This window comes from Lemur catta, chromosome 4 (assembly GCF_020740605.2).
Source record: "Lemur catta isolate mLemCat1 chromosome 4, mLemCat1.pri, whole genome shotgun sequence".
NCBI classification, from domain to species: domain Eukaryota; kingdom Metazoa; phylum Chordata; class Mammalia; order Primates; family Lemuridae; genus Lemur; species Lemur catta.
Genome location: NC_059131.1, coordinates 10,691,022 through 10,708,263, shown reverse-complemented (window position 1 = coordinate 10,708,263; position 17,242 = coordinate 10,691,022). Strand labels below are relative to the sequence as shown.

Sequence of the window (17,242 nt, the reverse complement as noted above, 5' to 3'; positions counted from 1 at the left end):
AAAGCAAAAGGTCCTTTTTCAGCTGAGAGCTAAAAATCTGAGATGAATGAAACCCTAGAGAAATAACTGAGTATAACTTGTCACCCAAAAGAGAAATAGATTATTTGCACACGTTTAGTTCTGAGATTGAGTGCCTCATAAGCAAGGGTCTTCCATCCCACCAGGTAAACTCTCTGAAACTTCTCCCTAACAGGAAGCTGAATTATGTCTCCCTCCAATCCACTGGTCCTGGCTTTGTCCTCCAGAGCCTGCTAAGTAAGGTTCATGGTGTTTGCACAGGGCAACCTCAGTAACCAAAATGCTAGCCCGTATGATAGGAATGGCTGGTAGAGAGAGCTACTCTACCCATATGGGGTTTCAGTGTGATGCCAGGGTCTCTCCTGCACCTGGCATTTGATCTGGGCTACATAGCTGTCAATTCATGAGTTACAACTGGGTGAATCATGTTGTGAGTTCATTGAAGGGAGGGACCGACTTTCATCTTTTTATCCTGCTACAATGCTTAGCCTTGAATCTTGCACTAGTCCTAGTAAGTTTTAAAGAATGAATTCTCTGTGGAGACAAACTATGTTCTCCACCAAAATATAAAACTGTCTGCCAATGGGACAAATATTACCAACACCCAAAACAGGCAAGTTAAACAACCCTGTGTCTGATTTTACTTCTCATTCCAAAGGATTGATCTGATGATGTCTCAGCTTAATTTCACTGAAGGGCCAAAATGTATAAGTGTTTTGTAAACTACTGAGCACCGTTGTTATTATATAATGCAAACATCATTAATAACATCTCTCTTCTGTGTAATGTTGGAGAATTATTCTTAACTTCTCCAAACTGAGTCTCTTCCACCCAAATGGGGCCCATCTCCCCGACCCAGATTGTACAGATGTAAAAGGACTGCACAGGTATAGAGAGGCTAACTGCGGAAACTAAGTTTCTCTATGTTATGGATTATCTATGGTTGCTGCTTAAGGAATAGTTTAGTGCTATTAAGGAAAGAGTTGAGTTGCATCATTTAATTGCTATTTATTTTCATAAACATGAGGTATTTCAAAGTGCTATAAGATGCAGCACTAAATATATACATTTTGAAGAAATTAAACACAGAACTTTGCAATTACCCAGTTCTATGCACCAAACATGAACAAATACATTAACAGGAAGAAACAGGCTAGGAAAAAGGCATATATATATAGTAAATTTCTTTACAAAAGTTTCTTAGTTCAAAAAGTGATAAAGTAATATCTACTCAAAACTTTCACAACTCATTTTCATACGAAAATATAAGTATCAAATTTAGTTATGTATCAGCATCATACTAAAGTATACAGGCAGTGTAAGAATTAGTACAGTACATAACAGAGATTAACAATATATTTGTATACAAAACATGCTCCTCAAACATTGAGGTATTATTACAGTACTTAGGTATGAACTTCCAGTCTAATACTGGCCGCAAAAGCCACCTCTCATGACCCAGGACGTATACAAAAGGCGGGTGTGTCAATGGTATTTACAGAAATGTTCCCCAGGGGCATCAAATGGCATACCCCTTACGTGGCATCTGCTGGAACGTAAGCACCATTTTAAAAAGAAGGAATGACTTTCTGTTGTTTTAACTTGGAACAAACAAGGTGACTTCAACAGCCCCAGAGGCTCCCAACTGTCATGAACTCCCACCGCTGTCCCGGAGGTGAGGTGGAGGCCGCAGGGCCACCAGCATCCCGAGACGCAGGCTCTCCGAGGTCCTGGCAGAACCCCACTCGGGTGGTCCTGCTCCCCACCCAGGGCCAAACTCGACAGGGGACCGATCTGAAAGTAAACCAACATTCTTAATGTCAACACAATGTTTGTTTAAAAAAAAATCAAAATGTGCAAAGTGGCAGTGACTGTCCAGTTTTGAGAAGCATTTAGCAAGTCCGAGCGTGTTCAATTTTCTTTAGCAACTGCTGCTGTCTTGCCTGCAGTTTTTCCTTTTCCTGCAAAAGCTGCTGCTCTTCGACCTGAAGGGAATGGACATACTCGGTGGCCTTTTTCAAAATGACCACCTTGGCGGCCTTCTCATTCTTCATCAGCTCCGGCACGTGGTCCCTGAGCGTGAGGAAGCTGGACCGCAGGTCGTTGCGGCGCTGGCGCTCCAGGATGTTGTGGTTGCGGCGACGCTCGCTGTCCTCCGAGTCAGAGTTGCGGGGGCTCAAGCTCTTAGCCTTTGGGGGGATGATGCTCTTGAGGGGACGTGGGGACACCTCACTCTTAATCTTCTTTTGGGGCGGTGCATCCTCGCTCTCCACATAGGGCGACGGGGCGGCATAGTTGTGCTGCTGGTGGATGGGCAGGCATCGTTTCAGGATCAGCTCGCTGGACTGAGCCCTCCCGGGGCCCAACGCTGCATTCTTGGGACGCATGGTGATGGTGAATGTGGTGACAGCCTTGCTGTTGGAGGACGAGCGCCGCTTCTCCACGGTGACCACATCAATTTCCTCCTCTTCGTCTTCCTCTTCGTCATCTTCATCATCTGTGAGCAAAAGACGGGAGTTACTCTCATGTGAGACACATGAGAATGAAATTCACGAATCTATCCATGGTAACATATGTCTATGTCTCTCCCAGCAGGCCCTGACAGAGTTTGCTATGCGATGGGTCTATCAACATGGAGGTAGACAGAAATGTATGTGTTTTAGATCTCTTTAAATTAAATATATCTGGAAATACTCTGTCCTTCCCCGTACCCCTGCTGAGCCATCAGTCTCCACCCATGACTTTAGCAGGTAGGTGGTGGAATAGAAAGAACCTGGGCTTTGGGATCAGACAGAAAGAATCCTGGCTCTATGGCAGACTAGTTGCATCCCCTTGGGCAAGTTGTTCAACCTTTCTAAGCCTCAGTTTCCTCAGCTATTAAATGGGGATACCACTTTGACAGATAATATGTAGACTGAACATAGAGCCGTGCCTAGCAACTCAGTAAATGGTAGCTTTTACCATAATCACCAGTCTGCCCTGTAGATTATTTACATTTCTGTCTCCACACTTAAGAATTGAGGCTCCTCATTTTAGAAGCCTCATTTAGCAATTTACATATGGTTGTGTTTGATTTTAAGTCCTTCAACAAACTTGAGGAACAATTTAATTAATTGAGGGAGGGAAAAAAACTTTTCTTCCACCAACCTGAGTTTTATACAGTAAGCAGTTTTTTATCTAACAATCATCAAATCTTAACTACAAAGCCATAATCCACAGTCGCTATAAACCCCAAAATGGGAGCAGCTCTCCTCTCCAAGTCACCAATAATAACAGCAATAACAAAAACGTGTAGCATCATGCGTGCATTTTTCCCCTCTCTCCTCATGGACTACCACGCTGGAGTAGAAAATTATTGTTTAAAATGCAAGCATGAAAATCAAAACACATCTTCTGCTTGATCTGAAGGGGACCGGAAAGCTGAACAATTGTGGGATTTGTTCTAAAGCCGAAATGTGAGGCTGTTCCAGTCTGTGGGTCCCTTTAAGCCAATGTTTTGGTTTTCTGCCAAGAAGACAGCTGTTGGAAGGAAGTGCTTCCTCACCGAAAGCTGTCAAGGCACAGACATTAAAGGGACAGAGCCGTTTCAAACTGTAGGCTTATCACCAAGTTTCCTTCCAGGAGCCTCAGAAAGATCTGTCCTCAGCCCCCAAGGAAATTTAGGATTTTTATCCACCGGTATTCTGAAAACACTGGTTTTCAAGGCCCAAGGGGGCCTAAGCTGCCTGCTCCAAGGACAAGGGCTATTCCAGTGTTTTGGTAGAGTTCTGTACCTCCAGAGCCCCAGGCAAACGCTTGGTTTTAACCCTTCCCTTCAGCTAAAGATGTACACAAATGCACACAATAGAACTAATCAATATGTGTGCATTCCTGGAGAGGCTGCTAAATGCCCACCTTCGCTCTCAAAGGCACTAGGTTACAGAACACAACTGGGGTCTCAAATTAGCCCTGGAATTCGGGCTAGAAGACAAAACTGGACCCTGTTTTCACTGCACCCGGGAAAGAGGAGGCCCCTAGAGAATGTACACAACTGCTGTTGCACTTGCCGCCAGCTGCTGAATGGAGGGAGGGAGGGGACCTCCACCACCCCCAGCCTATGAGATCTTTGGCCCTTCTACTGTCCACGCATGTCGCCGCCTGCTGGCCACGCACCAGGAGCAAATAGCCCACCACCCACCGAAGATGGGGGGAGGTACCAAAAGTATGGGGGCGGGGGGAGAGAGAAAATCCGCACTAGCCCTCTGTGCAATCTCCCTCTAACTTCCTCTGCTCTAAATAGGATTTTGCATAGCCCTTGTGATTTTTTGGGATGCCCTTCCCCAAACTTGACCTGGGACGGAGAGTCCCTTTCCGCCCCAGCGCTAACAGGTTTCTGTCCACGCTATGCACCCAGCAGCCTCCTAACCTTCTACCCAGTTTCGCCACCAACTTTTCCCAATTTCATTCCTCGCACAGCGCGGCAAAAGAGAGGCGGGGGACGGGGTGAGGGCCGGTGGCGGCCCAGAGGAAGGCTCCCGGGAGAGAGTGGAAGCAACTTCAGCGAAGGTGCGACTTGGGAGAGCACTCGCTTTGCAACAGCTTTCACTCAGCCTCTCCTCTTTACCCTGGGGACAGGCTTGGAGTAAACAGGACCTCTCTGCCACCAGCGCTGCGTCCAAAATGCTCTCCAAAGCCGAGACGTGAACACTAACAAAGGGGACGGAGACCCCTGCGGTCCAGTACCCCAGGGAGGCAGCCAGGGCCGGGCTCGGTCTTTACCTGAGTCGCTCAGAGTGTCCTCTCCGGAAGTGCTGAGGGCCTTGTGGTCGCCGCCGCCGGCCGGGCGGCCGCCTGCGCGCGGAGGGGCGGCCACCGGGGCCCCGGCTGGGGCGGCCACACTCGCCCCCGAGGCGACCGCAGCGCCCGCCGCCGGGGCACTGGCCGGGGCGGCGGGCGCGGGCGCCGGCTCCCGCTTGTTCACCGGGAAGGGGAAGACCACGGCGGGGTCCACGCATTCGGCTGCCGGGTGGGCCAGCTCGGCGGGCAGGGCGGCCCCGGCGCGGCCGGCTCCCGCAGCCCCGCCGTGCCCGCGACCTGCAGGGCTGGCGGCGCCCGTTCCCGGGGCCGGGGCGGCGGAGCCGGTGGCCGGCGGCCCGCGGCCGTGCTGCAGCTTCTCGCTCACGGCGCGCTCCAGCTTCTCGCGGGCTGAGAAGCCGCTCCACATGCAGTCCTGGAGGATGACCGGGTTGGGGGTGAGGCCGCCCAGTCCCCCCAAGCCGAATGCGTCCTCCTCGGCCGGGCTGCCCCACACGTCCTGATCGGTCAGCACCATCTCGGTGGCCCAGTACGAGGACTGCGGGCTGGGCTCCGAGAAGCCGCGGCTGGGCGACAGCGGGGGCGTGGGCAGCAGCTCAAACTTCTTCCAGATGTCCTCCCCCGGGGGGGTCGAGTCGGGGCCGCCGAAGTAGAAGTCATCTTCGTCCGGGTAGAAGCAGGGCTGCAGCGAGTCAAACTCGAGGTCTGGGTTCTTGCAGATCATCCCCGGCATGGTGGACGCGGAGCAGCTCGGCATCAGCTCGCCTCCCCGCCGGCGACTGCAGACTTCTTTCCGCTCCGCTCGTTTTAATACGGGGGGCGCTTCCTTCCCGTGGGGGCCGCGGAAGGCGGGGGCCCGCGTCAACCTCCAACACTGCAACCGACAGACACACCGGGAGAGGGTGGGCAAGCGGGGCAGACGGCGGGGACAGGCAGCGGGCGCCCCCTCCAGCCCCGTCCCCCAATCTCCCCTCCAAGCTCCCCACTCCGCCCAGTGCTCCCGAAGGTGAAGGAAGTTCTGGCTCTCGCTCCCTCCCTCCCTCCCTCCTTTTGTGTACAAGCTGTCTACGACAGGGGGTGGGAGGGGGCATGCAGATGCAGGGGTGGTGGCGTGGCTCCGCAACTTTGGAAACTGCCATTTCATTCACACAGGGCTCTGCCTGGGGGAGGGGGCTGTTTGAGGCTGCAGAACCCCAGCTCTCTCGAGCAGCACGCCGACGACCCCACTGGCACCAGTGTGGGGCCAGCTGCTCGAAGAAGCCCAGGGCTCTCCGACCCAGCCACCGGGGATGGGGTTCGGAGTACCCTCAATCCCCCCTTTGTAAAAACGCAACCTCGAGAGAGCAAAGGATAGCAGGGAATTTAGAAAACTTTGCAAACGGGAAAAGCCTTTCTCTAGGCAGAGACCAACAGCAGGCACCCAAATCCACAAATCGCCCCCCCCCCCCCCAAATGTGAGCAGACGCCCCTCGACATTCACCCGCTGCAGGGATACTCCTGCCAATAGCTTATTTGGAACCTCTTCTAACCCCACCCCCACTCTTCCAAACCCCCAACAGCGTCCTCCTCCAAGGGAAAGGGGAGGCTGAGCCCCGGTTCCCAGGAATGGTGCAGGGGCGGGGAGGGTCTCCGGGAGAAGCCGCGTCTCCTCCGAGCTGGAGCAGCGGTGACCCAGATTACCACCGCGGCGGCCTCGCCCCGCCTAACCCTCCTTCTTCCTCCGGGGACACCCTTTGGAGAAGAACCCCAGCTTGCGGGGGGGACGCACCGGCTCTCCGTCAGCTCAAACAGACATATCTTCTAGAGCAGGGGGAATTTCTTTTCTCAGAAGCCATTACTACCCCTGGCAAGGGCTGCAGAAGGATTAGGGCGGGTCTCTTCTAGCTCGGGTGCCTTCGGGGCTGGAACTGGTGTTTCAGGGAAAACCCCGAGATGGCTTTATTTCGGAAGCAGAAAGTCCCCCGGGCATATTCGGGCGCCCGGTGCGCGAGTGGCGATCCCGTCCAGGGCTTGCCTTGCCGCCGGCGCTCGCCGCTCCCGGGGCGCCCGGCGGTTTGCAACCCCACTCCTTACCTCCCGCCGACTGCCGGGGATCCAGAGGCGATTCTGCTCGGGTGTCTCCGGGTGGGCCGGGGCGCGGGGGGGCCTCGGGTGGCTGCAGTCTGTGCGCGCTTGCGCCTGGCTAGCGCTCGCTGGGCTCCAACCCAGTTCCCAGGAGCCCCCCGCATCCACCCAGCGCGTCCAGACAGATGACTGTCACAGGCTGTGCTTTGAAGCTCGGGGGATATTATTAACTGAAAAATCTGACACACCCGGGGGGCGGGGAGAGAAGGGGGCTGTGGCGCAGACGAGGGGCTGGGAGAAAGGCAGAGGAAAGCGGCTTTACTCCGCCCTCTTGATTTCCATAAAAATCAGGGGAGGCGCCAAGGCTTTCGCGCCAAAAGCCACTTGCTTTTCTTTGCAGAGAGAAGCCTGCAAAGCTGGGACGCCCGGGGTGTGCTCCTCCCGCCCTTTTGGACCCCCGGGCTTGCACCGGGTGCACTCTGCGAACCAGCTGCGCGCCGAGCGGTGCAATGCAGCGCCCACCCTGCGCGCCTGGCAATGGCTTGGCATTAAAAAAAAAAATTTCCGGAGGGCTCCGGGGGTGTGTGTTGGGAGGGGAGACGGAGGCTTCTAACCCAGCCCCCGCCTTGACAGCGTTTGTGTGCAGCTGAGCGCGAGGCCAACGTCGTGCAAGGCGGTGCAAAGGGGTTGCTCGTCTGTAATCCCGAAGGAAGGCTAGACTGAGGGTGCAAAATGGGAGGGAGAGGACGCGCCCATTTAGGAACCAGACTGATGGATGTTTCTAGTTTCAAACTGAAAGGAGGCGAGGGGCGCCCCCCTTGTTTGAAAATAAATAAATAAGTGCGGGCTACGAGGGTGGCGCCACGGTGGTTTCTTCGGCCGAAGGCGACACCTCGCGGAGACCCAGCAGAAAGCGGAGCAGCCGGGCCCTGGCGCGGTCCCGGGGTGGGGCCACTCCACTACTCTCCCGCAGCCCCGCGGGACGGTCAACGGGGCCTCACCACTGCAGAGCGGGGCGGGGGAGGGCGGTCTGGCTCGGGTCCCGGGGGGAGTGGGCGTGCGTCCGCTGCAGCCTTACCCACCGCTCCTAAATTAACCTTTCAAAGCCAGTATCCTCCTGAATTATGGGCAGGCAGATCCGGTTCACATAGCAGGAACTGCTGTCCACACCTCCTGGAGACCAAACTCGGCTCAAGAGCCCAAACTGTTGGAGGCAAAAAGGAAAGCTGCTATCACTACTTAGCCTGTTTGTGCCTCAGTTTCAACTGTAAATGGAATGGGTTGTTTTGAGAAATAAAAGTTATGAAAGGTCTTAGAACAGTTCCCAGCCCATAATAAGTGTCAGCTATAATTATTATTATTATGTCCAGAGCATGATAGATTCTTCCCGGCAAGTTAACGACCCCCTGTCCGGCGGCAGCATTTGCTGTCTCCCATCCCACCGCCACTATGGAATGCTCACTTCACTCCGGTCAAGCTTGCTTAAGGATGTGTGCAGGGTGGGGTCAGACATTGCCCCTGCCTCCAAAACTCCCCAGGAACAACCAATACACAGTGAGGTGGGATTTTGCCTTGAAAAACATTCCTTAGGCTTGTTTGGGGGAGGGGACCCCGGCCCCCCTCCCCAATGGGTGGGAAGGCTTCCCCTCCTCCCCCTTTCCCTCCAAATTGGAAATGCCCCCCATTCACCTCAGCATTGGGACTAGTTAAGGATGGGGGTGCAAAAGGTCAGGGGGAAACCCATAAAACGCTCAGGGATTAGCATTTGTGAAGGCCTCTCCAGCCCTGACCCGGATGCCTACAGAATCCTGGGGACAGAAGCAGATTCCCAGAGTTCTAGGAAGTGGCCCCTGAATGAGGATGAGCTGCCCTTCCAAGCACCTTTATTATTGCTATTTCCCACACATATGTAAAACACTTCACCTTTGCAAAAGCCTTTAACATCCCCACTTCTACTTTTCCCTAACCCCCTAATCTAACCCAAGGCCTCCTGCTGTATTCTTTCCAAGAATCCTGGCTTTTCCTGCAGAGCACTTGCCTCCGTTTGTAATTATCTATGCCTGGGAGTATTTGTTTAATATCTGTTTCCTGTGACACTGTGGAAGACAGCCTGAGTCTCCCTCCCTAACCTGTGAGCTCCAGGAGGAGAGGCTGGGTCTGTTTTGCCCCAGAGAGGATCCTCAGGGCACGGCAGGGTGCCTCTTTGCAGTAAGTGCTTGATGATGTGTTCAGGATTGAGATCACCGAATGGGTTCTTCTAAGGCCGCCAGATCTTACATGGCTGGACTGTGGAAATATGCCAAGATGGGCCCAGCTGTTCCCTTTCAAAGTCCTATCCTGGTCCTCCCACTAGAGAATGGCTGTCACTGGGCCATTTCCCTTTGTTGAGGGACGAGGTGTAGCAGAAAAAGGGGACAGGGGATAGGAGAACTGGTTACTCTACATGTCTCTGAGCAAATCAGTTATCCTTCCTGGGCCTCAATCTCTAATCTCCTGCTATTAATGCAAGCCAGTAATTACTGACAAGTCTGAATCTGAAGGTTAACCAAATGATAAAATTCAACAAATATTTATTGGTTACCTTCATTTGCAAGAGGAAAGATAAAAGACTTTGTACATGGAGAAAACAGGCTAATGCTGGTTCTTAGTCTGCTTGCCGAGAAGCCTGAAAAATCCCTCTTAAAAATATTGAAACACTCAGATTATGTGAACACACACAAAACAAACCTTTAGATGGCTTCAAAGCCAAGGTTTTGTTCAATACTGCTATGGCTTCAATGTGTCCCCCCAAAAAAGCACATGTTGGAAATTTAATCCCTGATGCAACAATGTTGGGAAGTAGGACCTAATGGGGGCTGTTTACGTCTTAAGGGCTCCAACTTCGTGAATGGATTCTTGGCGATAAAAAAAAGCATTTGAAGCTGGAAGTTTGAGTCTTTGCTCTCTCATGCTCTCTTACTCCTTCAGCCATGGGCTGATGCAGGACCCAGGCCCCCACAAGATGCTAGTACTTTTGGACTTCTTAGCCTCTAGAAATTTGAGAAATAGATTGCCCAGCCTGTGGTATTCTGTTACGGCAACACAAGATAGACCAGGACACGTATCCATCTACTGTGTCCTGAGCCCCTCAGTGGGTTCAGAACTGAGGTGAGTTAGGGCACAGACTCAAGGAGCTCCCCACGGACCAGAAGGGGACATACACTCCTAAGAGGGACACTTCAATTTAATGACCAACTGATAGGGGAGAGTTATACACTGGATTTAGTTTATAAATGAGGTGATTTTTGAGGGAGGAGACCATCTGAGTTTTTCAGTCCCTTCTTTACTACAACACATACGCACACAAAAACAAACAACACACATAGGCACATTCAGAAGGGCCCAACCCATGACTGACTGAGTTAAAGATCTACCGGGTGCAGCCTCAGGGGCCACTGGGTCCCCACCCACTTTTCCCCTAAGACATGTAAATTTTTACTGATTAAATAATTTAAAAATCAATTGACTGTCTGGGGTCAATTGACTCTTTATATGGAAAAAAGTAAAGCCAGCTCCTTGTCTTACTCAAATGCAAAAATAAAGCGCGCAGGGGGGGGCAGTCTGTATTTAAGATTCAAATGGAAAAAGTAAGACTAGGAAAGTACAAGAAGAAAATACAGACTGGAGTTCTTTCTAAGATAGATAGTCTAGAAAGAAGGAAGAAAATATTTAACGTATTTGACGGCAATAAAAAGAAAACATATAGTTAGAACACACCCTAAACAAAGTCAAAAGAAGACAACAACAGAGTGATAGGAAATACTTGCCCCATCTATAAGAGGTAAACATTACATCTCATGTATATAAAGAGCTTCCACAAATGGAAGGAAAAAAAAACATATGAAAAGATACTTAACTTCACCAGAAGTCAGGGAAATGCAAATTAAATCTCAAAGACATTAACATTTTGGGGTGTAGCAGACTGGCCAAAATGTTGGCAAGGCTGGGGCTTGGGGGATGGGGACCTCTCCTACACTTTGCTGTGCCAGTCCCCGGAGTAAAAACAGTTCCACTCTTTGGAACCCATCCTGCAAGCAATAAGAAAACAGATGCATAAAAACATATAAATCAGAATGTGTGTTTCTGCATTGTTCTCAAGATTGTTGTCAGCAATCTAAATGACTATCAATGGGAGAATGACATATAATACATTCATGCAGTGGAATAATGTGCAGCCAATAAAAATAATGTGTGAGATCTATAGTTAATGACTTAGAAAATGTTCATGAGTACAAAGGAAAATAAGCAAGGTATTGGTCAATGTGTCTGACATTTTGGATATATGTATACTTAGATATATCTGCATAAACCCAGTAACAAACTGGGAACAATGTGCAACAGGTTGTTAACAGTGGTTTACTTTGAAGAATAGAATCAAATAAGTGGAGGGAGAAACTTTCTTCTTGGTAAAATTTTTTTGGAGTAGTAGAATTATGAGCAAATTTAATTTTTTTGTTTTTGTTGTTTTTCAAAAAAAAAAAAAATTGTTACTCCCCCGTGAAGTTAATCATTTTGAGGAAAATAAAGGACTCGTCTGTGAAACCTAAAGCCACCTCCAAATTTCTCCTTTCTTTCCCTGGCTGGTTGGCATTCTTTCCATCCAAACTGCTGCTGAACTGAGTCAGCTGAGAGTGGGTTCAAAGAGACCAAGATGGGCCCAAATGTGGGCACTGGTTTCATTAACGTTAGAATCAAACCACCAAAGCCATTTAAAGTGTATGATGTTGGATGTGCCCAAGGCAAGACTCATATTTTTTGATATCTGAGGCTGGAGGAAAGTTTGAGACCCAGCATTGAGAGTGTTTGGAGGTGGGGAATTTATTGGTAATGGCATAATTATGTTTAAAGCAAAACTTATCGTCATTTAATGCCAGTAATTTAATTCTGATTTGGAAAGTGGAAGTGTCCAAGCAGGCCCTAGACTGCCCTCAAAGATAGATTTTGCATCTTTTGAGGCAGCTCAAATGTCCTGTGAAGCCTTCCCTCCAACTGAGTACGTTACAGAGACTTGGGGCGAGGACTAAGACAGTAAGTAAAAATGCGTTGTAAACTGTAAGGAGCTATGTGGGATGCGAGGCGATATTGTTGCTGTGGGGTTGCAATTCTCATTTCCCTTAGTGTCCTTATGCTAAAGCCAAGATGGGAAAGATGTCCCAGAAGCAGACAGGTGCTTAAGGGCCAGGCTTCATGAAGGCGGAGGGAACAGGCTTCCCCTTGTGGACTGCAAACTTGAAGTAGTAGATGCACCCAAAGGGCTCACACTGAGGGGAGGGAGCCGGTTCTTGCAGGAGTCTATCAGGGCTACAAAGAAATTCTGGCTCCAGATCTGGTCTTTGAATGCATTTGGCCCTGCCCCTTAGAAGGAGCAGGCTCTCTACAAAGGAGATGGGTCTCCTTTTTCTGGGATTACTTTCCAGGCGCAAGGACATGCTTTGGGTGTTTCCAGATCTCCTCCTCCTGCACCGTTTTCACATCTCTTTGGTGATTACTTAGTAGATGGCTGATCTCACCTATTGATTCTTGCTAATTTCATTTTCCTTGAATACTGGAGACACTCTGCATAGCCCCACGACTGCCCTGCCCACTCCAGCCCATCCCAACGTCTGAGTGGAATTGTAAGAATCTGCCTGCCCTTTCAGTTTCCTTGTGCTCAGATAATGATCGCTGATAAAGTTCGCTGATCCAATCTGCTAATTTCCAGAAGCTGCTGCTCTGGCCTAGAAAGTCTTCCTTTCTTTTCTGCTTATTCAAAGTTCAGCTGGATACTCTCCTGGAAGGAATCCCATCCTCCCTTCCCCTAACCCCACTCCTTGCCCCCAAATCTCCATTAATCTTGTACTGCCTGCCGCCACCAGCACACTCGACCCGGTGTTCTTTGTCAGGTCTGTGTGTATGTGTGGTTCCGCTGACATGATTAGCAGCTCCTTCCCCATCCTGCCTTTGCATGTTGCACAGCATCTGCTGCAGTGAATGGTGCAAAGAGCTGAGCTCTGAAGCCAGCGAGCTCTGCAATCTTGAACAATCCAGGCAGTTTCTCTGAGCTTTAATTTCTTCATGTTTATTTTTATTTGCTTACTTATTTATTTATTTTCGAAATGGGGTCTCACTCCGTCGCCCAGGCTGGAGTCCAGTGGCATGATCATAGCTCACTGCAGCCTCAAACTCCTGGGCTCAAACGATCCTCGGACCTCAGCCCCCAAAGTGCTGGGATTACAGGTATGAATCACTGCGCCTGGCCAATTTCTTCATCTTTAAATTAGATGAAGATCAAATGAGGTAGCATCTGTAAAGTATGTGGGTTATAAAGGATGCTCAGTAAAGGTTAATTCTCTCTTTTCCTTCTAGCCCCAGCCCTCCTGCAAGGGCTCAGTGAATCCTACAGCAATAGACCACATTTGGGTCCCACATGGCACCTTCTGAAGTTGGTTCTCTATTTTTATGGAACTAGTGAATAATCTTTTCTCCAACTGGAACCTCTCCTGGGCTGCTCACCTGGGGTCTTCTTAGATTGTCCATGACCAGGTAGCTTTAGACTTGGAAGAGTGTATTGCAAAATCAAGGTAGTGAAAGATAGTTGTGATAAGAGAATAAGACCACAGCAGAGAGGATTGAAATTCTTCAAGCCTAGAATTGTGTCTTATTTGTTGAAAGATTTTAGACTGGTCAGTTAACTTCTCTTGGCCTCAGTTTCCTGGTTCATCAAATGGGAATAATGAGCCCCATCCCTGCTTTTATTCTACAAGGGAGAGATGGTATCTGTGGAGCAATGGGCTTAGATTCAGAAATTAAGTTTAATGACCTGGTACGATCACTTCGATATGATCTTAGGTAAGTCTGCTCCCATCAGCCTCTGTTTTCTCATCTACAAATAGAGATAACAGTACTTTTGTTTTTTACTGCAGCAGAGTAGCTAGGAAATCCAGAAGCAAAATGAGACCATGCATGTTCCTTTGCATTATATATTTATGAACTCCAAGAAATTGTGGAGGTGAAGGGCTTTATTCTGTGTGGTGGGGGCTTGAAAAATGTTGAAACCTCTCCACTTGAACAGTGTGGGATTCTGTGTGAAGTGACTAAAACACGGCTGTTTGGGACGGACACTTCCGAATCCTGTTACAATGCTTATGATGGTCATATTTCCTGGTAAGTGGTACCAAATCCAAAAACCTGTCAAAGGGACAGATGGCATTCCTAGCACAAAAGAGGAAACCAATTAGAAGTTAAAATACAGAAAAATGTGAACTTGTAAATGCTAACAAATTATTTCGGTGTGGAGGACTATGCTGTTTTCCCTGACACTGGCTAAGGCAGATTTCTTTCTGGTCCACAGTGCTCACAGGGCACTGACCGTTAGAGTCTAAAGAAACCTCACAGACCTTCTCTTCTAACTGCCTTGATTTCAAGCTTTCATCTCTAACCCAAGTCGTGGGGCAGATGCTGATGATTGCACCATGTCACTTATACAGTGACAGACTGTTTCTTTGCAGCTCAGAAATGAGCATGGAACAGTAGGCTTTAGGAAGCAATTTCTAAATACCAGCATTCATTCAGTCCATCAACAAACACTTGCATATGACTATATATAACAATAACTTCTGTTCTCAAGGCACTTACAAACTACAAAGAAAAACCCAATAAAACTTATGGTGTGCTATAATCCAGGATGGCCCAGAGGAAAAAGACTCCACCTCTACCTGGGGGACAGAAACATGTCTTCATAGACTGGGAGATATTTGAGCTCTGGGATGAGAAGCAGGAATTTGCCCAGGACATAAGGATCGATAGGATTGCATTAGTTAGGGTGGGTGAAGTTATGGTGTTGTAACAAACAACCCCAAATCTCAGCAGCGTAATACACCAAAGCCTTAGTTTTTGTTCTCTTTACACATTATATCCTCCTTATTAATGGAGCAGCCCCTGATGAAAGAGGAAAAACAGCAAAAGGGCATAAACCAAACCAAGAGTGCAGCTGTTACACCCTTTTTGAAAACCCCCAAATGGATTAAGGTGGCCCCAGTGAGACAACCTGGTTTGGGGGGAGAGAACAAGAGCATGGCTGTCCCAAAGAAGCCTCACAAGCTGAAGATACTGAAAGTAAGTCTAGAGAGTAAAAGAGGGGTCTGGGAGAGAATTGTGTCTGTGGTTAGAGCTGATTGGAATCAAATTACTCAAGGATGGAAACCCAGACGTGACTCTGAAGCTCACATTCTTACCACTGCTCCAAATGGGCTGTCATGGTGTAATCTGTGCACCCAGGCACAGCCTCACAGCCTCCTCAAGGGCAAGGGTGGCCTTAATTGGACCTTCCTGCTTTTCATGATGCCCGAGTGTACCTGCCACAAAGGAGGTACTCAGTGATATTTGCAGAGTGAATGAATGAACGCATTCTCTCTGTTTTCCCAAAGCAAGACTGATCTTGATGTGCATAAATAGAATGTCAGGACAGGCATTCTATAGAAAACTGAGGCAGGAGACCCGTAGCTTTCAAACTTAGTTGCAGCTGCAAAACCCTTTGTTAAAAAAAAATAATGGTTAAATAACTTTTACACTAAGCTCAATTTTTTTAATGGGATAAAAGTGGAATGGCTCTAGTAGATGTGGAAATAGGAGACCCTGAACCCCACTAGCCCAGGCTCTTCCTAGCTCCCTCTAGAGGAACTTCTGGGGATCCTGAGGAATTTCAACCCCAGATTGAAAGCCACACATTTAGATCAGTCAAAACACACGAACAACAAAACCTGAGCACTTTCTCATGAAACCAGAAGATTCTGCTTTCATTTCTGCCTCCTGTTTAAATCTGCAGTTGTTTTTATTCTCCTTTGAGGGCCTGGGAGGTGGTACATATTGTTTCCACTGGCTCTGGTACCTGGAAAATAGCATCCACTTAGGTCCAAGGGCCTGGGGTTCCCCCAGAGGCACAAATTAGTTAAGCAGGGCTCCTGGGGCTCAAGAAGGAGAGAGCCCTGGCACGGGTCACCTATTCTGCAGAACTGGCTTCGGGCCTCTCCATCTGAGGCTCACCATCCAGGCTACTGGGGAGGCCAAGAAAAAGGGAGAGGATGCCCAGCTGGTCAGTGTCTGCCTTCTGGCTGACTAAAGACTCCTGACCCATAGTGGTACCAGAGGAGAGTAACAGCCCCCTCTGTGAGGGCACCAGAGAGAGTCTGGCAAGGGCTGTCAGTCCCTCCTAGCATTGCTAATCTGAGCCAGGACAGCCAGACCCTCAGCAGCCCCTCAGCAGCCCCCAGGGTGCTGTCCGAGGGAGCAAGGTTGCCCCCCTCCTGGGAGCAGGTCACCTGGCTTCCTCTGGGATGGCAGGGCTGGGATGCCTGATACACTTTCCAAGCGTCATGGTTTGTGCCAGCTGCGCCCAAGGCTGCATGAGGAAGGTGGCCTTTGTCATCCTTTTTCCTCATTTCATTCGGCTTCACTGAAACACAAGGCCAGCCTTAGAAGATTCCAGGCTCTCTGCTCGCCTCTGCAACCACAAGAGTGAAGGAAGGGATTTTCATCCCCTGAACTAGGCGCGAGTGAGTCCCTCTTCCCCTTCTCTGAAGTCATGGAGCCCCCGACCACCTCAACCCCAGGCCGGGGAAGAGCTTCTCCAGCCCAAACCACTCTCTAGGGGAGAGGCCGTGCCTCAGTTGGCACAGAAGCCGCAGTGGCCAGCCCAGTGCAGGTCCTACTTTCCTGCATTCACTGGTGTCTAACGGTGTCGGCCACATCGAAGGTGTCCACAAAACACTGTGGACTAATGACGACTGTATTTGGATGAAGAGGAGCCCAGCCCTTAAGCCAGATGTCACAGAGCATCACTCCTCTGAAACGGAGGGGGCAATCTCAGCTCTACGCAAGACGCGAGATCAGATGCCAGCGGGGCACTTTGCCCCTTTGTATGGCTCACCCGCTGGCGTAGGGCCCAGGGGAGTCAGTCAAGCCTCCTGTCCTTTCAGATGCACGTAAGTGTGTTCAAACCTCAGTTTCCTCAGCTTTAAAATGGGGATAATGTGTCCCTCTCCTATCACAGGATTGCAACCTGGGACAATCATGAGACAAATGACAAAGCACCACTTTACCGTACAGGTGATTGTCGGTGTTACGAGATTGATCCCTGCTCAGTGAGAATTTCCTAACTGTCTCACGTGATTGTTTCCCCTCCCGCTGTCTGATCTCTGCCATACGGTAGAGATGGAATAGACATTAACCTGAATTTTTCAGTTTTCGTCCAACTGATTGAAATTGTGGACTCAAGGAAAACATTATATTGCACTGGTATTACTTCTTTTAAAAACTTTCTTTAAAAACCCCGTCTGAATAACACATGGCT

The 17,242-nt window shown here is 49.5% G+C and overlaps 1 protein-coding gene across 1 annotated transcript; it reads right to left on the bottom strand.

The window, feature by feature from the left end:
• Positions 1-1,014: 1,014 nt before the first annotated feature.
• MYCN (MYCN proto-oncogene, bHLH transcription factor) lies at positions 1,015-7,057 on the bottom strand. The gene is made up of 3 exons (XM_045549064.1): positions 6,886-7,057; positions 4,777-5,686; positions 1,015-2,515 (listed from the first exon to the last, which is right to left on the bottom strand). The coding sequence occupies exons 2-3, from the start codon at positions 5,567-5,569 to the stop codon at positions 1,911-1,913; spliced, it is 1,398 nt and encodes a 465-aa protein (XP_045405020.1). The 5' UTR covers positions 5,570-5,686; positions 6,886-7,057; the 3' UTR covers positions 1,015-1,910.
• Positions 7,058-17,242: the final 10,185 nt, after the last annotated feature.

Excerpts from the sequence above, each read along its gene's own strand:
- MYCN (XM_045549064.1), bottom strand. The coding sequence starts at position 5,569 with ATGCCGAGCTGCTCCGCGTCCACCATGCCGGGGATGATCTGCAAGAAC. Across the intron at positions 2,516-4,776 it reads GGACACTCTGAGCGACTCAG|ATGATGAAGATGACGAAGAG; the intron begins GTAAAGACCGAG and ends TTTTGCTCACAG.